This window comes from Calonectris borealis, chromosome 5, assembly GCF_964195595.1.
Source record: "Calonectris borealis chromosome 5, bCalBor7.hap1.2, whole genome shotgun sequence".
Taxonomy (NCBI): Eukaryota; Metazoa; Chordata; class Aves; order Procellariiformes; family Procellariidae; genus Calonectris; species Calonectris borealis.
The window spans coordinates 35865113-35887948 of NC_134316.1; the positions used below are offsets into that span (position 1 = coordinate 35865113).

General features: G+C 38.8%; 1 protein-coding gene across 1 annotated transcript in view; it reads right to left on the reverse strand.

Annotated features, from left to right (window-relative positions):
- FMN1 (formin 1) overlaps positions 1-17620 on the reverse strand; it is a 188145-nt gene extending 170525 nt beyond the window's left edge. The window contains exon 1 of the mRNA XM_075151791.1: positions 15561-17620. Coding sequence (XP_075007892.1) covers positions 15561-17475 — 1915 coding nt within the window. The 5' untranslated portion in view covers positions 17476-17620. The remainder of the gene's footprint in view (positions 1-15560) is intronic.
- Between the last annotated feature and the right edge of the window lie 5216 nt (positions 17621-22836).

Below are 22836 nucleotides of genomic sequence, written 5' to 3' on the forward strand. Positions count from 1 at the left end.
AGGATCCGGGGAACTACAGGCCGGTCAGCCTGACCTCGGTGCCGGGGAAGATCATGGAGCGGTTGGTTTTGAGGGTGCTCACGAGCCATGTCCGGGACAACCAGGGGATCAGGCCCAGCCAGCACGGGTTCATGGAAGGCAGGTCCTGCTTGACCAACCTGATCTCCTTCTATGACCAGGTGACCCGCCTAGTGGATGAGGGAAAGGCAGTGGATGTGGTCTACTTGGACTTCAGTAAGGCCTTTGACACTGTCTCCCACAGCATTCTCCTAGAGAAGCTGGCGGCTCACGGCCTAGACAGGTACACTCTTCGCTGGGTAAAAAACTGGCTGGACGGCCGAGCCCAGAGAGTTGTGGTCAACGGAGTTAAATCCAGTTGGCGGCCGGTCACGAGCGGTGTTCCCCAGGGCTCAGTTTTGGGGCCGGTCCTGTTCAATATCTTCATCAATGATCTGGACGAGGGGATCGAGTGCTCCCTCAGTAAGTTTGCAGACGACACCAAGTTGGGCGGGAGTGTTGATCTGCTGGAGGGTAGGAAGGCTCTGCAGAGGGACCTGGACAGGCTGGATCGATGGGCCGAGGCCAACTGTATGAGATTCAACAAGGCCAAGTGCCGGGTCCTGCACTTCGGCCACAACAACCCCAGGCAACGCTACAGGCTTGGGGAAGAGTGGCTGGAAAGCTGCCCAGAGGAAAAGGACCTAGGGGTACTGGTTGACAGCCGGCTGAACATGAGCCGGCAGTGTGCTCAGGTGGCCAAGAAGGCCAACGGCATCCTGGCCTGTATCAGAAATAGTGTGGCCAGCAGGAATAGGGAGGTGATCGTGCCCCTGTACTCGGCACTGGTGAGGCCGCACCTCGAATACTGTGTTCAGTTTTGGGCCCCTCACTACAAGAAGGACATGGAGGTGCTGGAGCGCGTCCAGAGGAGGGCAACGAAGCTGGTGAAGGGCCTGGAGCACAAGTCTTATGAGGAGCGGCTGAGGGAACTGGGGTTGTTTAGCCTGGAGAAGAGGAGGCTGAGGGGAGACCTCATCGCACTCTACAACTACCTGAAAGGAGGGTGTAGCGAGGTGGGTGTTGGTCTCTTCTCCCAAGTAACTAGCGATAGGACAAGAGGAAATGGCCTCAAGTTGTGCCAAGGGAGGTTTAGATTGAACATTAGGAAAAATTTCTTTACTGAAAGAGTGGTCAGGCCTTGGAACAGGCTGCCCAGGGAAGTGGTGGAGTCACCATCCCTGGAGGTATTTAAAAGACGTGTAGATGAGGCCCTTAGGGACATGGTGTAGTGGGCATGGTGGTGTTGGGTTGACGGTTGGACACGATGATCTTAGAGGTCTTTTCCAACCTGTATGATTCTATGATTCTATGATTCTAAGTATGTGCTAACATTTTTCTTCCCAGCTTTGGATGACAAACATCTTTCATTTTTGCATAATTAAGTATAACTTGCATAAATAAGTATAAAAGTGGAATACAAATTAATCACAAGAAAGAAAGGTGCAAACCATTCCTAGGAATTTATATGGTGGTATTTATCTTACTCATAATATTTAAACCTATAGTTTCACTGTGTGTCAGATTTAAAGAATAATCTGTTGTAGTAAACTAGTACAAAAATTATTAGATCATCCCATGAAAGAAACATATGAAAGGAAATTAGGGTACAAAAGCATTAGAAATAAATATTTAGGTCTTATACAAGACTATTCTGACTATGCAAAAAGATGTATTACCAGCCAAAGCTGGCCTTTTGTTCTTGGTATATTAGCTGGGTTTTATTATTCACCTAGAAAATAATTTTCAGAAGGCTGTTATCTGGCTGATAAGAAAAAAAAAAAAAAAGAAGATCTTGTTTTTCTCTTTTTGTCTATTTTTAGTTTTATTTCTATTTCTATAAAAGCTGGCATTTTCCAAAAAAGAAAAAACCCAACTGGCATGAATTAGTATACCTGTCAAATATATACTCAAGTTTAAACTGTAATGGCTATTTAAAATTTATACATAACTGTAACTTAATTTTAATATACATTTATTTAAAAATATATACTCTCCAAAACTGAACAGTTTTTATTTAAATAGCATGTTTTCAATACATTTTTCTTACCTAATTACTTCAATTTTTTAAAACAAAACAAATCTCATTTTGAAGAATCAGAAATTATTAAACATTTGCTCAAGTTTACAACATATTGACAACTACATCACTGACAAAAATATATATACTCTAGAAGAAACTTAGAGAAGATAACCTGTAGATTTTAACTGTTGTGAGATGAAACTATTGTGATATTGATATAAATATTGCGATGCTGGCTCAATGCCAGCAGCTTTACAGGTTACATATATGTCTTAAGTTAACTAAAATTAACACAGGAAAGAAAAAACCAAAACTTTTACCCCCTCCAAAGGACTAAACAAAGCTTTAGATTTCACTTTTATAGCAACACTAGCTATCAGACTCAAGTATATGTTAACAAAATGCTAGTCAAGGGGCTGCAAAAACATTGACTTCAGTGCTGCATATAATAAAAGAAGCCATTTTTTTAGTAATTGCCCCAAAGAACTTGGAATGACTTCTGCTGGCTAATACTCCTAATTTACCATAATATGATCAAGAAAATTGTGCAGCTTTTAGACAAGTCTGCCTTAGTGGCTGTAGTGTTCAGCTTCCCTGGACATGGAAATCAAGCTATTTGTTATAAATACACTGATAATATGAACCAGATCCCATATACAAATTATGTATATGGGGTAAGGATGATTAACATCTTAGGTCACACAGAAGCACCTGGTATTTTGCAGATAATAATAACAGCTAAAGCTGTTGGGAGCAGGTTGGGAATGGAGGGTGTGCCCCTCCAGTTGGCAGGGCCTCCTGGGGCTGTCAGGGCTGCTAGCCTCGCTGCTGAAAAATGTGAAATGTTAGGGGGTAAAAGGAATGGGAAGAACCAGTTTTAGCCTTTCTGCAATTTCTTCCTCAAAAATAATTAGTAAGTTAATATATTCATAGAGGTAATAACTTGGTTATTGGCTAGACTCCCCGGTACTACAGTTTTGTTATTTTTACTGGTGTTTCTGTAACAGAAATACTGAAGTTTAGAGAACAAGAACCAATCTACTTCAGTTTGTACACATAATAAGAATTGTTTTCTCTTCTATTCATAAATATTTAGTGGTTTTGGTGAGGTAAGAGGTTTCAATTTACAGAGGATGACAATCAGGAAATATTTTCTACTTGTAAGGTAGACATACAAATATAGAAATCACTGAAGAAGCTATAGAATAGAAACTCAGAATACCTTTCTCCATAAAGTCAATCTTTTTTAGTATACACACAGTTTTTCCAGCTTAATTTTCCAACCTACTAAAGAGAAATGAGAGTAAACATGGTCACATATTAGCTAAACCATTCATCAGTTATACTCTTAATCTTTGTGGCTTTGAATTATCCAAGTCAAAAACATTAAATTGTGTATTGATAGCAAAGAAATGCTAAGTGATCGCTTAGGACTATTTCAGAGAATCTCATTGTACCCAAAATACAAAAATGTCCCATATGCCCCTTCACTGTAATAGCAAACCTTATGAAAAAAATAGTACTTTTCGTCTTAACACTTCCAAAACACAAATGTAAAAAAAGTGTAATATTACAAAGCATCAAAATCTTTACCACACAGGACACTACAAGTGGCAGTATATAGAGAATGTCACTCAGGTGAGGGACTGTGAATTATTTGTATTTCCTTCCTTACTCACCTTTTGTTCTGGTAAAGAGTAATTTTACTCAGTCTTTAAAATTCCTCCTATAAAACACCTCCCACAGTTCTCGACTTTTCTCTGTCCTACTTTCACCTCACTGATCCCAGCAAGGTAACACATAACCCTGAAGAGATCTTTGACTGTGCTCTGGATAATCCTAAACACTTGGAGCGAATGAGAGACCACCATAATCTTAATGTAAGGGTAGTCATAATCTAATCCCAAAGAAAAATTCCTCTGACACAAACAATTAAATACATCATTAAACCACTGGGTGCAGTATTTTAATGCTATGACTCCTAAATAATATTCACTATTTATAAGTATTATTTAAATGTATTACTATAGATCTAATGTCACATCTAAATCATGAAATACTATTCAAAATTATTTACTGATAACCACAAACACATAAATTGCATCTTTATTCATTTTCATCACATATATTTTAAAGTACATTTATAGCAGGGAATATGCAGAATTTTTTCACCACTTCTGCAAGTTGGATTTGGTGCAATGTCACTTTTTCAGAGACAAAATACCAAAGAGTAGCTACTATAGCTTTTAAAAATTCCTATATACATTATTAATTTATACTTACAGAGGTAAATACTTGAATTTGATCTCAGCTTATACATCATCCTGATCCATCATGAAAAATCTCAACTGAACCATTTCTATCAACTTGTTTTAAATGGCCAACAGAATACATACAGATTTAAATAAATGACAAATAAAATAAATGACATCTTCCACATTATGCCAGTATTTTACTTCAAGAAATTCTTTTTATACTGACAAAAAAAGAAGTCCATTTCATTACGGTAAGTCTCTTAAACTGAGTCCACAAACTGTAAACCAGTGTGAATGTTTTGGCCTTTTCTCCCTCCCATGCAACAGAAAATTGTTAATCTATGACCAGCACAAAACATTAAGCTGTCTCTGGTTTTTCATTCCAATTTAATTCACTTGGTTTCCCCTCACTGATTGCCTTTGATTGAAGAGTCACATGTTACAAAGAGAGATGAAAATATAACTGTTGCTTAAGTGTGTCACGCTGGGAAGTCATTCAACTAAAACAGGAGCTATTTGTTCAAAGCATCTATCAAGATCGGTCTTCAGAGGGTCTTTTTAACTCAGAGACTTTGTCTTGAACTTCCAGTCCTGTCTACATTAATTTCAAACTGCCATATATCTACAGTTTCAATGCAGCATTGCCTTATATTGTTAACACTACTATGAAAAAGATTTTGGCTTCACTGGGAAGAAGTATTAATGATCTTTTATCATTATCATGTGTCATAAGACTCAATAGAGAACATACGATGATGTCCTTGAAGGCAATCGTAATAGACTGTATGATGACTAACTGCATTGAATATAACAGGAAAACAAAGATCCATTAAAGAGCTATATACTGACCGTGATTTTAGTTGGACATACTATTAGTGAACTTTGCAAGATTGCATATCTAGAAAGGACATGCAGACTTAATTGGAAAATTTTAGATACAGCCTGCAACTGTCTACAGATGGAGCAACAGAAATCCATATCAAAGAGGATATCTATTTTACAGACATAAGTGGCAATCAGGATAGTTGTGTTACTCACTATTATTCAGAAAGCCAGTATCTGGAAAGATCTCAGAAATAATTACCTCCATTTTAGCCATACTGAGTCTTTATAGAATCATAGAATAGTTTGGGTTGGAAGGGACCTTTAAAGGTCATCTAGTCCAACCCCCCGGCCATGGGTAGGGACATCTTCAACCAGATCAGGTTGCTCAGAGCCCCGTCCAACCTGACCTTGAATGTTTCCAGGGATGGGGCATCCACCACCTCCCTGGGAAACCTGTTCCAGTGTTTCAGAACCCTCACTGTAAAAAATTTCTTCCTTATATCTAGCCTAAATCTCTTTTAGTTTAAAACCATTACACCTGGTTCTGTCACAACAGAGTTTATCCCCATCTTTCTTAAAAGCCCCCTTTAACTACTGAAAGGCTGCAAGAAGGCCTCCCCAAAGTCTTCTCTTCTCCAGGCTGAGTAACCCCAACTCTCTCAGTCTTTCTTCATAGGAGAGGTGTTCTATCCCCCTGATCATTTTTGTGACCCTCCCCTGGACCCGCTCCAAAGGTCCATGTCTTTCCTGTGCTGAGGGTTCCAGAGCTGGACACAGTACTCCAGATGGGGTCTCCAGACCAGAGCGGAGTAGAGGGGGAGAATGACCTCCCTCGACCTGCTGGCCATGCTGCTTTTAGTGCAGCCCAGGATACGGTCGGCCTTCTGGGCTGCGAGCACACATTGTCGGCTCATGTCCAGCTTTTTATCCACCAGTACCCCCAAGTCCTTCTCTGCAGGGCTGCTCTCAATCCATTCATCCCCCAGCCTGTACTGATACCAGGGGTTGCCCCGAGCCAGGTGCAGGACCTTGCACTTGGCCTTGTTGAACCTCATGAGGTTCACATGGGCCCACTTCTCGAGCTTGTCCAGGACCCTCTGGATAGCATCTCGTCCCTCAACCGCACCACTTTCGGTAACACAATTCCCATAAGATATTAAAGACATATCAAGGTTTTAGATTGGGCAAAAAGAAACAAGTTTGGAATAGAAGTTAATGGTATTGACAACACTGAGATGGTAATTGAATTTTGCAGAGATGATAATCCACAGGGAAAACACTGAGGGAAAATAGAACTCAGACTCCTATCCCACAAGTGTATACTGAATTATATTGGTTCTATTAAGACACTAATAGATTTAACATAAAATTTCATTACTGTTGATCCAGATTGTAATCTACAGAATCATTTCACAGTCAGAAAAGGAAGCCGATAACTTTAAATAATCAAAATAGATTGACAGGATTTATATGATCCAAGTTTGGATTCCAAACTTTTGAACATCATTATCATAATTAATCTTATAAATTTGATGCACTTATGAGCTCACTTTTTGTTTAGAAAAACTGTGATAAGACTATTCAAGTTTGGAAAACCATGAAAAATTATCAATTAAATAACTGATGAATGGAGGAGGGGAACTGGTGACAAATGACATGGAGAAGACCAAAGTACTCAATGCCTTCTTCACCTCAGACTTTACCAGTAAAACCTGCCATCAGGTATCCCAGGCTCCTGAGATTGGAGGGAAACTCTGGAGCAAGGAAGACTTACCCACGATGGAGGAGGACCAGGTTAGGGGGCATTTAAAAAAACTGGATGTACATAAATCCATGGGGCCAAAGAGGTTGCACCCACAAGTGCCGTGGGAGCTGGCCCTTGTCATTATGAGGCCACTCTTTATTATCTTTGAATGGTCAAGGCAATTGGCAGAGGTTCCTGAAGACTGGAAGAGAACAAATATCACTATCCTTCAAGAAGGAAGATCCAAGGAATTACAGGCCAGTCATTCTCACCGCAGTCCCTGGGAAGGTGATGGAGAAAATCCTCCTGGGAAGCATTTTCAAACACATGAAGGACAAGAAGGTGATGGGGAGTAGTCAGCATGGATTTACAAAGGGGAAATCATGCCTGATCAACCTCAAGCCTTCTACAATGAGGTGATTACCTTGGTGGATGAGGTGAGAACAGTGTATGTTGTTTACCTTTACTTTAGTAAAGCCTTTGACACTGTCTCCCATAACATCATCATAGACAAGCTGACAAAGTATGGGTTAGATAAGTGGACACTGAGATGGATTAAAACTGGCTGAACGACCAGGCCCAGAGGGTTGTGATCAGTGGCACTAATTCCTGTTGAAACTAGTGGCTGAATCTAGGCAACAAACTAGTGGTGTATCCTGGGACTCAATGCTGGAGCCAATACTGTTCAACATGTTCGTTATTGACCCAGACAATGGGACAGAGTGCACCCTTAGCATGTCTGCTAATGGACAAAACTGGGAGGAGTGGCTAATACACCAGAGGGTCGTGCTGCCATCCAGAGGGACCTCTACAGGCTGGAGAAAGGGGCTGACAGGAACCTCATGAAGTTCAACAAGGGGATGTGCAAATTACTGCACCTGGGGAGGAATAATCCCAGGCAACAGTACATGCTGGGAGCCAATCAGCTGGAAAGTAGCTTTGCAAAAAAGGACCTTGGGGTCCTGGTGGCCAGCAAGTTGAACATGAACCAGTAAGGCACCCTTGCAGCAAAAAAAAAAAAGGCTAACAGTATCTTGGGCACAAATTAAAATGTACAGAATACCACCTGAACGTAAGAAAACACTCTTTTATGGTGAGAGTGACCAGGCACTGACACAGATTACCTAGAGAAGTTGTTCAGTCACCATGCTTGGAGAAATTCAAAACCCTACTTGCACGTGGGCCTGGGCAACCTGCTGTAGGTGACCCTGCTTGATCAGAGGGTTGGACATCTCAAGAGGTCCCTTCCAACCTAAATGATTCTTAGATTCTATGATTCATTCTCTTTTCTTTTTTTTATGTAATTCTGTTCTTACCCCAGTCTCTTAATTCTTAACTCCTTTATAGCATCTTCAAAGAACATGCACTCTGAATAAGCTGTTTTTAGTGAAGCAACACACTCATGTATACTACTTTCATGTGAATTACCTGTGAGAAACTATGCATCATGTTTCCATGTGATCTATATGCAAACTTACCTCAAGAAGTGCATACTTGTTATGGACAGAACGCTATAATGCTTTTAAAATGCTAATTAGCAATTCTCTGAACCACTTCAATTAGAAAAGATATTTACAAACCCTTCCCTTCCTTATAAAAGGAACATCAAAAACAATATAATATCATCTGTCTCCTGTTATAAGAGCCTTCAAACAGAGTTTTGTTTATACGAAACTTCATTTTCCAAAACCATGGTTCAGCAACACATCATAAGGTCTTGTTATTTAATTCCTCTTAACCGACTTTATTTGTCACTTTTCAGCTTAAAGAGTTAGTTAGGTTAGGAAAAGACAAAATAAAATTCAAATAGTAACTTTATATTCATCATTTTTGCTACCTTCATTAAATATCTAGGATAAAAAGTTGCCTGTGTCCCATTTTCAATTACAAGTCTTCTAGCACTGGCACTGCAATAGATTAATTTTTTGTGGTTAATGATAATACAGCCAAACAAATTCAAAACTAAGGCTCACTCACATGGATACTTCAACCTGCTACTTTAATGCCAGAAATTTAAATAGACGTGTGGAACTGAGACTATATAACTGCTATATTTGTAGAATCAGAGTATTCTTGCTCACATGGAAGTAAGCTATGTTTACATCGCAAACACAAATGAACCCAGGAAAACTGGGAAAACACGGTTTTAACTGGTAGTTAAAAGCCTTAAGGAGTAGGGCAGCCCTCAGAGCACAGTTATGAAAACTGTTCCTCCAGCCACCAGCCAGCGAAGTGCTGAAATAAAAGTATCATTTTGTGCTTTTCATTCCCTTAAAAACCTTTGAGGACTAAAATATGAGGATTCACGATCTTAGACCAATTTAGGAATAATACTTACTCAAGTATTTATCCATATTATAGTAAACAGTCCATTATAGGTTGAAGTACTTTTATTATATTTTAAGACTGTAAAATGGATCTCCCAGAGATAGGCGTTAGCAGTTGGCATGTTTTCAAATGGCAGTGCATAATTTTTGACAACCACACAAAATTGCCAGAATGCTCGTTTTCAATTCTTTCTAATGGAAAGTGAACTGCTGCCATAAAACTCTCATTGGCAGTAACAAGCAAACACAACATTCTCCATCTAATAATCAGCAGGGACAGGTGCAGCTACAATTACATCCAGAATATACTACAAGAAACTCTTGGGTATATATCTGTGCTGGTTTTGGCTGGGATAGAATTAATTTTCTTTATAGTAGCTAGTATGGGACTATATTTTGGATTTGTGCTGAAAACAGTGTTGATAACACAGGGATGTTTTCGTTATTGCTGAGCAGTGCTTACACAGAGCCAAGGCCTTTTCTGCTCTTCACACCACCCCACCAGCGAGTAGGCTGGGGGTGCTCAAGAAGCTGGGAGGGGACACAGCTGGGACAGCTGACCCCAACTGAGCAAAGGGGTATTCCATACCATATGATGTCATGCTCAGCACGTAAAGCTGGGGGAAGAAGGGCAAAGGGAGGACCTTCAGACTGATGGCGTTTGTCTTCCCAAGTAACCTGCTTTCCTGGAGATGGCTGAACACTTGCCTGCCGATGGGAAATACTGAATGAATTCCTTATTTTCCTTTGCTTGCATGTGCAGCTTTTGCTTTACCTATTAAACAGTCTTTATCTCAATCCATGAATTTTCTCACTTTTACCCTTCCGATTCTCTCCCCCGCCCCACCGGGGGGAGTGAGCGAGTGGCTGGCTTAGCTGCCAGCTGGGGTTAAACCATGACAATATCTTACTAGTCAATTAAACAAAATTATTCGAGAAATAAGCTGAAGAACTGTATTCACCAACCTCTTCCAGCAGTTAAGATGCCCTCCATACATCACAATAAGCATTATAACTTCTAAGACTTTAAAACCAAAACCCTTTACCTCCCTTCTTTTTCTTCCTCCCTTCTCTTCCTTGCATCTCCAAAATTCCATATGGTATTATGCATTGACTTCATGGATCATCAGCAAGACTGTTAGGTTTACAGCCGTGATGTACATTCTAATGGTTACAGATCCTTTTGCACATTTTCCCAGAAAAAAATAATTCTCTCAACTCTAATCCACCATGCTCCACTTGTTTTGTGATACTCCATTCCTATTCTCCATGCTAGCCAAGGCCACACTCCCTACCCAGTCCATTGGAGTTCCCCTTTTTCGATTGTCCACCCTCTCTTGTTCTTCCTGCTTCACTGTTAATACCACCCACTTAAAAGATCACAGTCTCTCCACATCCTCACCCAATTTCATTCACCTCTTATCTCCCACTCCCAACAACTTCTGTTTTAGCCAGTCCCAGGCAGCCTCCTGGCTTCCCGTTTTGGGATGCAACTGAGGTTTTGGAGATCTAATGATTCCGAGCTGCAAGCAGGGGTGGTCTTACTCACTTGTCCTTTCTGCCTCCTGGCAGCACACTTTCATGTCCTCCCTCACCCTAGCTTTGGTTTTCATCAGACCACTAGCGAACCGTTCAGCTCACTAAACCAGCAAAAGCTACTCACCTCTCTCTTTGCTGGCTCAGTTTTCAACTTGCTTAGTGATCTGACTCAAGCTAACAAAAAGCAAGAAAAACACCAAAGTTGTTCCAAAGAAGGGGAGGGATAGTGAGAGAGGAGGCCTTTGCCTCCTGAAGGGGAGGGAAGATAGTAAGGAGAGAATAGACCTGTTCCTTTCAGTGCCATAGGCTCAGCCATTTTACCTGGCACAAGCCTTAATCAGTCAGTTCTATCCCATGTTATTTTCAGTTTCTTTACAGTCCTACTAACTTTGGATTTCTGTGTTTGTTGGATATATTCTTCTTTCACAACTACTAGATACCAAAAAAGGAGCAATCTTGATTGGCTGGGGGGGTAGGTTAACACCATTCTTCTCATTTGTTCTCTTTCTTGCTTTCACCATTCCCCCTTACATGTTTTTTATTCTTTTTCCACAGCAGCACTGTGGAACTTTATAGAACAGAAAGTGTGGTGGATGACCTAGCCCAGTCTCATCTTGACTCAAAGCACAGTCACCAGTCACTGTCCTGGAATAATGAGATGTCTTGGCTGACTTGCCCGAAGTCATAGAGGCTGCGTCATAATGAGAGATTTTTATTTTTAAGTTTCCTGCTTGGAATCCAATTCACTTCAATAACTGCTAAAAATACCACTAATCTTCCTCCTTTTTCAGATAATACTTAGTAAAACAGCATATCAGTGTCATACAGTACCAATTAAATAAAACGGCTCTGAAAATTTTCTCCCTAGTTTTTTCTACCACTGTGAGCAACTTGAGAGAGAAGCACAGTCAGGAACTAGAAGGTCTCAGAAAATCTTTCCCTGAGACAGATATTCAGGTATATCGAGGATCGTTTCAAAAGCAAGCTTGGCTTCTCCAGGGCTATAAAAGCATAATGTATTTTATGTTAGAGCAGAAAGAACTTCCTACAGAAATGCAGGAAGTATGTTTCTGAGGATTTAATAAATGTCTTTTTATGAGAAATTTTAGTATTTGTACTTTTGTTTTTGCTGCTTGAAGCTGAAGAGTTTATTTTTTGAAAGCCTTAATTCATTCTAAAGCTTTTACTTAGAATTTTGATAACTCAGATGGTACTATTACATGCAAATATATGAATGTTAATTCCCAGTCCCACTTACAGAGAAAATTGCTAAATAATTATTGTTGAACTATAAATTCTTCCCAGTTAAGTATTAACTTGCTAAGATAAAAGCTGGGGCCTTTTCCCATGGCCAGCAGTTGCACTTCAACAGGAAGATCCAGAAAACTGTACTTGCAAGTGAGTTACTGATAGAACTTTGTGTAATGAAATTATGAGACTTGTGCCATAAATATTTGCTGTAAAGAAAGTGAAATTGCAGAAAAAGTGGAAGTACAGAAATAAAGGCACTCTGCTTTAGCTAAATGTTTCAGTTTTGACTGGAGGAATATCCTCCAATTATCCAGAAAGAGAATGAAGAATCATTATTTAAATAATCAGAAAAGAGAATTAAAATTATGTGTAGAGTTGTATGATGAGTCCAATTCATTATTTAAACTAATAAACTAAAATATTTTAACCCATTCATGAAATTTTCCAAATAAAAATTTACACAGGAAATAAAAGGCTCCAAATGTTTTGCAGTATGAAGTAGTGCAAACAGTGACAGTAATACAACTTTGAAAAGCCATTCATAAGACCAGCATTTTTGACATGAAATAAATCCTTCAATCAACCTGACTGATAAAGAGTCAATCAAAATTCTCCATAATTCTTAGATGCATTGTAGATACTTACACAATTTAATAACAGGCTAGATTTTAAAGAAATCATTTCACAATAGCACCCTATTAAAGACAAACCTGAACAATTGTCTTGAATATTGCTCTTCACACATGGGAGGAATCTGATAAGGATCAAACCAGGACTGCAGATTTACAGCTGTAAATCTTAACATCACTTATGTTGCCTAAATGTGGAGATAAATCATTTGCCCCACTGCACTATAGTCTGTTACTTATTACTTATGTCAGTTTACAGAAGAGTGGTACTCCCAATGCTCTGTCAATAAGAATGATTCCACCCCTGGTTCAGAACAAAATGGAAAGTCATTTATGCGAGATACAGAGACACACCTACAGTGCTGGCAAAGTAGGAAACTTTTCCTTAAAGTTACAGATTTTCTGACACACCAGTAATAATGCTGGCATGCAATCATACATGAAAATGAAAAAAACCCACCCCAGAATAGTAATCTTTCAGAAAGTTGCAGTGATATTTTCTATCTGTATTAATGTTGCAAGGTAACTAAACAAGAACTAAGATCTTGTTTTGTCTGCACTTTGTTCTCTCCACAAAGATGTTTCTGCTTAATAGCCAGGATTTTCACCCAACAGATGCTATTTGTGTGTATGTGTTTTGTTTTGTTTCTTATAGAGCTGTGTGGGTTAACCCTCGTGGGCAGATGAGCACCACACAGTTCCTCACTCACTCACTTCCCCCCACCCCAACTGGGACAGGGGGAAGAGGAAAGGAAAAATAAAAATGAGAAAACTTGGGGGTCAAGATAAAACAACCAAATGAACAAACAGACAAACAAAATTTGTTTAATAAGTGAAGGATAAGTGGAAGAAGAGGGAAGAAAATGAAACAAAACAAGTGATGCAAAAGCAATCACTCACCGCCTCCCGTGGGTAGACCGATGCCCTGCCAGTTCCTGAGCAAAAGAGGGCTAGCCCCCCTAAAGCCCCCTCTTTCCACTTCTATTGCTGAGCATGACATTATATGGCTGGGAATATCTTTTTAGTTAGTTTGGGTCATCTGCCCGGTTGTGTCCCCTCCCAGCCTATTGCGCACCCCGCAGACTGTTCACTGGGGGGGCAGAGTGAGAAACAGAGAAGGGATTGATGCTGTGCAAACACTGCTCAGCACAAGCTAGAACATCAGCATTACCAACACCATTTTCATCACAAATCCAAAACATAGCACCATACAAGCTACTATGAAGAAAATTAACTCTATCCCAGGCAAAACCAGTACAAGAGCGCAGCACAATGGGTACAGTTCCACATCCAACGATCCTAAATGATAAACTAATTAAAAAAATACTAATGCAAAGCGGGGTGAAAAAGATTGGCTGTGCTACTTTAGTCTTATAAAGGGGTGAAATTTTCTGCTGGTTTCGTGAGCTAAATCAGCTCACCAAAAGGTACAATGAGTACAAGAAATAATGAGGGAGGTAGGACAACACAGCACAACAGGAACCAAGAAAGGAATGAAAGAACAAGACCATAGCATCCCTCTTTTTTGCTGCCAGTGAGTGTTTGGATCAGCTTTGCCAACTCATCAAACAACACTCTAAATCAACTTCTAGAAGTAGCAGGCATAAGTGCAAGCCTCATAGGCAGTATTCGACACCCTTTGGCTAAGATAATGGTTTCACATCCCTACACACCTTCCCTTTTGGAAACCCCCTTTCCTTATGCCCATGTCTTCCTCCCTGGTTTAGGCTGCTGAATCTTGTAACTCATCTTGCACCAGCTCATTGGCAGTCACTCATTGGCCCACCCTGTGAGGCAATTTAGGCAACTAAAATGGCAGACTACCTTTGCCACCCCTCACCCCCCCAAAAAAAAAAGGAGAGAGAGAGAATATTTTTGTGTCATTTTAGTGAGCTGAATCAGTCAAAGGTATGGCAAGAGACACAAACGCACTTTAAAGGGAAGCAGGGGTGGGAGTGGGAAGATGTATCACACAAGAGGCTAGGTAAATACCAGGAAATACAGATATCAATGGGTTTTTTCCATATTTTTCCTAGTTTCCCTTTTAATTTGAGACTATAGGAAATTATCCTATTTTCCGTGAAAAGTGATAAGGCTGCAAATTAGCACGTCTTTCCCTTTTATAGTGAAATCGTGTCACTTTGCACTGTCAGCCCTCCCTATACCACATAGGGACCAGTCTAAGCCACACCTAGACCACTGTAGAATTAGGTCCTCCAACATTCCCATTTCTTAGAGGAAAAAATGAAAGATATAGTCGTTGATGTTCTAGCTAACAAAGATAGCTATTCAGTATGCCATATATTTATGCATTTTTATATTCACAGTATATATTTATAAATAAACCCATGCACTGTACTCAGATACATTGTAACATGTCTCCTGCATGCAATCCTTTTAAAAACAAGCCTTTTGTTGTTACAGAATTTACATCAACCTCTTGTAGCTGGTCAAAGCACCGGTCCTATACTTAAGGCAATGTAAATTAGCTTGCCCAGACAATATTCTATCAGTTAAGCCAAACAAACTAAACAGAACATTTTGGATAATAAACATTATCATAACATTTTGACAGACTAGAACACAGCACAGGAAAAGCAGGAAAATAAGCATGTAAACTTTTTTCCATTTTATATAGAAAAATATTTAACTAACTTTGGTTAAGAGGTCATTCAGTAACAACAGCATTGAATATAAGCTGACATAAAAAATGCATCTGAAAGGGTATCTTATATAGCTATAACTTTTGTTTAAAAAATTCAACAACTTTTCACTCAATCCTTAAGTAGTGAAAAATGCTTTCATCGCAAACATACTATTTATTATTAAACACTAGTATGAAAAAACCACTCCAATACTTTCATGGTTGGTCGATTCTGTTAGTTTAAAAATGTATGAAATAGAACTGACCTGGACAGAAATTCTGCTGTGTCTGGGTGGTTAATTTTTCTTGTACAGCGTGCTTTTCAAAATGCCCTGCAGTTGCATTCTGATGTAGGCCTGGTTGTCTGGTGGCAAATCCCAATTCTCCAGGTTCAGAAAACTTCAGATAAAACTGTGGCTCCAAATCACTGAAAGAGAGGTTTATAGCACCATGTCTCCCACTGCCATAGTCACTGAACATAAATTCGTCCTCGGTGTTCTGTGCTGGTAACGGGAGAATCCGATGATGCAGCTGCGGGCTAGGCAGTCTCGAAGATAACGGAGAAGGAATAGGTGACATTTGTTTGTGTGTATTAGATAGCGGATATGAATTACTAAAAACATTACTCACTGCTACTAACGAGGGTGAATGCAGCCTTTTCTCTTCCAGTTTAAGATTAGTACTTGTCTGAGGAATATCAGGACTTTCATTTACAGGCAGATTCAAAAATAAATGCTTGCTGCTTCCCCGGGATACCGTGGTTCTTTTCTCATATATTGAGCCTGGCAGGTTTCTGTCTACTCTTGTAATTTGTTGCAGTCTCTTCCATTCTGCAGCTTCATCTAAACTGTCGCTCCGTATAACTTTCAGAAGAGCTTTATTGACTGCTCCCACAGGGTTGCATGACTCATCAGTAATGTGCACTCTCTCTGCTTTGTACTGCAAACCAGAGCCGTCTTGCTCCTTTTTCTGCAGCACAGTGTTTTTAGAGTCTCCAGCAGCTTCATCTATGGAGTATACATCGGTTCTTGATACAATCTCGTTATGTACTGTTGTGAGAAGAGGACAAATGGTTTCTTTATCTCTGTGAAAATCATGTAAAGACTCTGCAGGGGGTTTGGCAACTTTTTTCATACAAGCTTCTGAATCCTGTACTTCAGCAACAACTGTGATTCCTGGTTTCTCCTTGCATACTGGCTCAGTATACTTGTTACTTTTCAAGATTTTAGCAGCTGCAGATTTACTTAATGTCTCAAGTTTGTTAGATAGACTGTCCTGAGATGACTTTACCAAAGTGATACTCTGTTGGATCTTTGTAACTTCAGGAATGCATTCTCCATTATCCACTAGTTCAACTGCGACCATGTCATTGTTGTCTTTTGAGCTAGAGCTTGGTAAGTCAGCATCCAGTTTTACAGCTTTGTTGCTCTCAAGAAAATACCCCTCTTCTATCCACCTTTCCGGTTGTATACTACCGTCTATAGGTAAATAATCCTTACCTTTTACTGTTAGCCCACAGGAGGCAGAAAAGGAACTGGGAAAACTCTTGGTTGGAAATCTTGTGGGGAGCATCTTCTTATTTTCCAATTGCATGTCTTCCGCATTCAGTAAAGAAAGATGTTGTTTATATATCTTTTTTCCCCCTTTCCGGTGTCTGAACTCCTCAAAGTTCTCTTTCCTTCTATATTTCCTCATTTTTTTGTGATTCAAATTGTCTCTATTTGTGGAATCCAGAAAGAACTGCTGATGTGTAAAACTGGAGTAATCATCACCTTTAAGTTTCGGGACTCCAGAAACATCTTGTTGCTTTCTCTCCTGATGTCCTGTGTTAAGGCCCAGAATATGATGTGATCTCAAAAGATTAGATGATAACAGTTTTTGCTTTTCAGCAGTTAGTTTGTACAGTTCAATGAGAATGTCTTTTGTGGTAGTTTGCATGAAAATAATATCTCCAAAGTTTTCATACGGCTGTTCTCTCAGCTCCATCTCTGACCTCTCCCTTACTTGATAGCAGCTACAGAAACGTTTACTGGTTCTATCCAGAGTTACACAGCCCTTGTAAGTAAATCCTCTGACTTTTCCCTCTGGAAGATAGAAGCTGACGTAACAAAGCTCCATAATGGGTTTATGCAATTGAAGGATAGTATGCGTGCCTTCCATTATGCTTGCCAAGTTAGTCATTCCTTTAAATTATGTGCTAAGTGTTTCAAAGCTTGCATGACATAGCATGTGAGGCAGGGAATGGACGGAAGGCATCTGACTAATCTTCAACAATAATATTGTCTGCTGGAAAAAAAAAAAGAGAAGCCTGTCAAACTTGATTATGGCAAATTTAAGATTACAAATAACAAGCCTGCAGAAGCACAATCTTCTCTCAGTATTTACTGATACAAATCTTTTACCTTGAAAAAACTGACACAAAAATTGCTAATACTCATAGTCGGAGTTCATAATCCTTCTCTCATACATCGTCCCTCTGTCTCCAGGGTTCTCAGTCAATGCTGTTCCATAAGGTCACAAGATGTTCACTAAAACACCCATTTCAAACAGAATTTACTTTTTAATGCTGGAACCTATTGCCCTCTCTCTGTTAAAAGTTAACTTGCTGTTGAACATTTAGTCAAAAGAACCATTCAAGCATGTATGTTGCCTTTTTGCTCAGTCAGCACAACCAGCAACATAACAGCATCACAACATAATTAGTTCTCACTGCTTTATTTACCTAAAAAATAAAAAAGGCTGAACATTTTCTTCTTGTATTTATCTGTGAAACTGCCGAGACATCAAGAAAACTTGCAAGAAGAAAAAAAAAAAAGGTTCTGTTTACTTGGCTAGCATATAGGTACTATATAAATCTATTTTGATTCAACATGCAGTAGTGTAATTGTACTACTACAGGCAGGTTTATTGAGCTTTGTTATTTCCTTTTCTTTGCATCAAATTGTATTTTATTGCTATAGATTGGATATATTTACATTCTTTTGATACATCATGATAGAAGTTGGTTTACCCCTTTTGAGCACTAAATTGGCTTTTTATCCAGAAATAACTCTGCTACCACAATTAAAGTGGAGAAATCTGCAGTCACTAGGAAATGCATAAGCATCAGGGAAAGACCTAAAACTCAGCAGCAAATCCAGCAGCACGCAAAGCCGGAGGGCACCTGCTCCAAGGCTCCTCTGTTGAAAAATGCAGGAATTTCAGTTTTCAAATCATAAATACAGCAGAACTTCCATCATTTCAAAATAGTCAAACTTAGCCTCAGGCAACAATAATTAAAAGGAAGCTGTCACATTACCATGTCACACACTTCAGTTTTACATATTTTTTCAATATTGTATCAAGTATTGTATCAGTTTTTATTATGCAGGGAGTCAGATATAGAATGATGCCAATAACTTATCATAAGTAATTAGCAAATCCTAACTCTAAGAAGCAAGCAGCATTTACCCAAAACATCCTATCCTATCCTACCAGGAAGTAGTCATTCATTGCAGTGATTTTGTTCTAAATTTTGTTGAAGCATTGCATCTGTTTATAATGTTCTTTAAATAGTTTCAAACTTTCCATTTACTTTGAGTAGTATCACTCTTCATACCAGCAAAACTCTTAATATGCACACATAATCCTTGAAGACAGGAGAGAGACTAATGGGTAAGAACTATCTTCCATCAGAGCCAGATCAGCTTCTTAATTCTGTTCACCAGCAGTCAATAGTTACGTGGCATGGTTCAGAATCCTGTGCAGGTATGGGAAGGAGTAGGAAAGGTGCAAAACCTTTAGTCAGTACTTCTATTGAAGACTGGCTTGTTGTTTCATAGACCTATAAGAGTTTCTGAGAAAATTATGCCATACTGTTTCTTCTTGTATTCTTGTTTTAACTCATTGTCCATATTTCAAACTCCAAACTCAGACAAAGAGCAGCCTCACTTCTAGTCTTCCTTGTCTCCAGCTGTGTGTGCCTGCTGCTTTTCTAGTGTAGAACTGAGTGATCGTGTAGCCACAGGGTGTGTCACTGGCAGATGCAACCGAGAGTGGTTCTGCATACAGAAATAACAACCGTCAAAGAACATTTTTTCATCACAGGAGCAGTCTCGAACCTACTCACTCTTCACCCAAACAGTAGGGAACAGCCCTTACGGTAGCAGTTTGCAGTACATCAGCTTAGCCATAGCACCAAATTGCCCCTCAAGTAATCTACTGCTGTAAGCTCCATCAAATATGAGCTAGTTAACTTGTGGACATTTCCGTAAATGAATACTCAGCAGTCCAGGCTAATGCATGCTGAGTCAGTTTTTACTGACAGAAGAACTTTACCGAGGAATAGAATTTCAAGGGAGTTCCTAGGCAGGGAAATGGATGGCACAGCCCATGTTTTGGTCCACTGGCAACATAGAGCTGTTAAACTAGGAAGAAGAATAGGTAACTGGGAAGAACCTAGGTAAAGTGAGGGTGGATATCCCAAGAAGACCAAATCTATGCTTTAGTATTGACTTAAGGAAGATGATGCATGACATCACAGTATTTGTCAATGCATTTGATTTAGAAAATAATAAAAGAAAAGGAGCAATAGGAAGAAAGGGAATTGTTTTTTAATACACGGAATAAGACAGTCTGTATTATGTGTATTTCACAGCCTTATCTAGGAAAAAAACTTAGTGTTAAATTACTCTAAATTATATTCCCTGTTCCTCTGTTTCACCTCAGCTGGCATGGCATTTTCTCATTGAAATATAATTAAGTGACTACAAGGAAATAGCATCATGGAAACTATAGATCCTGTAGCTATAGACCCAGACATTATGATCAAATTTAATATCCTCAGGTGACATCTATGATATCATCAGGTGCAACTCAGCTCAATTCTGAAGAGTACATTATTCTTGGTAACATGCATGCATTTTTTTTTTGGACAAAAGAATATATGTGTAAAGGAGAAAACTAGCTAGTCCTTGTCTCTGCCACACAAATTTGCTAGGCTATGCCCCTCCCAAGACAGAAACAGCTTCCCTAATCTAATCTGAGCTCTGAATCATTACATTACTGAAATGAGACCTACAGCTCTCCCTTAAATCCTTTTGCAACTAAAGGATCTTTTTCGGTTAGAAACAAATAAATTTATTGAAGTTTTTTTTTTTCTCTTAACATCTTTGACAACAACCTGTTATGCCAACTTAAACCTGTTTTAAAGGCTACATCCTATTAGATCTCCTCTTAGTTACAGCAAACTAAATATTGGGTTGGTGCACATATATTGACACATTGAAATGTAGAATCACCTTGAATGGAACGTAACCCCCCCTCTTTATGATGAAAAAATTTACCCGTACTTTGAAATTAAATCATATTGAAAGTGAGTTTTAAAGAAAACCAGTAATAGTAACAACAGCAATAGCAGAAAGGACACTTTGTGACTATTAGGCCAACGAAATATTCTGTACCAAAGTTTTCAACAAAATATTCTGTATCAAAGTTTTCATTGATTCAAAAGATAATGTGATACCATGCATTGCTGCATTGTTTAGTGGTATTTTGAAGCTTATTTCTATTAGTAGATACATTCTTTACTAAGAAAACCTTTTTCTCTTCAGTGCCTTCAGCACTTTATTCAGCCTTTTTATAATCTTCTATCAGAAAACAAGCAAAGAAGTGAACTCCCTGCTCTATAAGCAGAAGCATTGCAAGGAACTATCAGGAGAATTATGTTAAGGAAGAAAACTGGTTAAGGACTTTCAAACTTAATTACAACACTAGTTTTCCAACTTTTCTGTTCACCTTACAGTTTGTTTATAATCCTACTTCCATTTGCAAACCTTACTACAGGGAGTGAATTTCTGTAAATTAAAGCCACATTCAGGCAAAGTTTACAGCTTAAGTGAAATGCACATTAATCCAAGAAGACTTAAAATTTTAACTACAGAACATATAGCGTGCAGCACTGAAAGCAATCTTCAGCATCATTGCTAACAGTTTCTCTCATGCAGCTTTCAAATGCATAGTAGCAGAGCAGTGGGATTCAGGTTGTGAGAAATACTACTTTAAGGAGAAAAACAGCTACTCAGAGATAGCTAGCTAAAAACTGGAAAGAACAACTGAAATTATTAAATAGGCGGCTGAGAAGCAAACTTGCTCTGCTGCTGGATTTTTTTTTTTTTTAGTTTAACAACAACAAAAAATGTCACAGATTTAGTGCTCCTTAAAGTCTAGGGCCAACACATCCATCCATTTTGCTATTGAAAATGTACTTAGAAAGCCAGGTGGTCTCCACGGCTGCAGTTCCTTCTCTTTAGCAGGACACATCATTCACTGCACAGCATGACAGATGGTCTTCCTCCTTTCCCTGATCGTTAAGTAAGCAAGAATTGGAACTCCTTACTTTCCCAGCTCTCCCCAATATCTGATTGTTATTAGGTGGCAATCTGTTCCTGCTACGGCAAACTTTCTGTGCTGTTATGTAGCTAATTAACAGACCAAAACAGAAAAAGCATGGTAGAGGAAATGTAGTAAAAATGTGGACAGAAGAAGGATCCACGTCACAAGCTAGAAGAAACTGAAATGAACCTGCAATAATATTTGTTTACTGAGCACAACTTGTTTGATAGAGACAAATTCCATCATTTTCTTCTCTTGCTTAAACTCTCATGTTTCTCTGAGGTTCTTTCAAACTATCATTTGACTTACAAATGTTATCATTAGAAAGACAAAAAGTAATTATCTCTTTGTGAAGACAAAATGTTACAGCTCCTTAGACATAACTAAAAGAATTTCGTAACAAGAACTTTCCAACTATAAGTCTAGATTGTATTTACTGGCTTGTGCAAAAAAATCAATATTAGAGTATTTAATTATTTGTGTAATAGTTCGAACAATACTGCATACTGTTAGCAACGGTAGTTTAAAATACCGCTCTTCTCAACTTCACAAGTACTGAACTGCTCTAGCAAAGAATTGTTAAGGAATAAGAAACAGAGTCTATGCCAGACAGAGAACTGCTTTATTAAATTTCAGATCTCATGCAATGGCACAAGGGAAGTATTAAAGCAAATTAGAGTCTTGCCAACAAATTCAGATGAAACATAATGCGATAACACAGAACATAAAGTTGAAAGTCATTAAGTTAATCCACAATGCAGAGCTTCGTATACCAAAAAAAATTTTTAAGCATAAATGCAAAACGTAGTAACTATACAAACAAATAGATAAATAAAATGGAAATAACCAGAAAAGCATGTTAAATTGCCTTGGATCTTTTACAGTCTTTGACTATGTCCTTCTGTTCAAATTAATCCAACACAGGACTGAGTCCATGCAACAAAGTAATCTGAAATCCAGCTCTCCGAATACGCTATCTCTGTGATCTGAAGATACAGAAATCTAAACATCTCGAAATCTAAAACCATAACTTAACAAAAAGGTAATCTACACATGGCATGTGAAGTTAATTAAAATTGTTTTTAAAAGTTTCTGGATGGACTGAATAATATAATGATGCCTCACTAGAAACAAACAGAAGTCAAACTGCCCCATATACTTGTTCCTGGT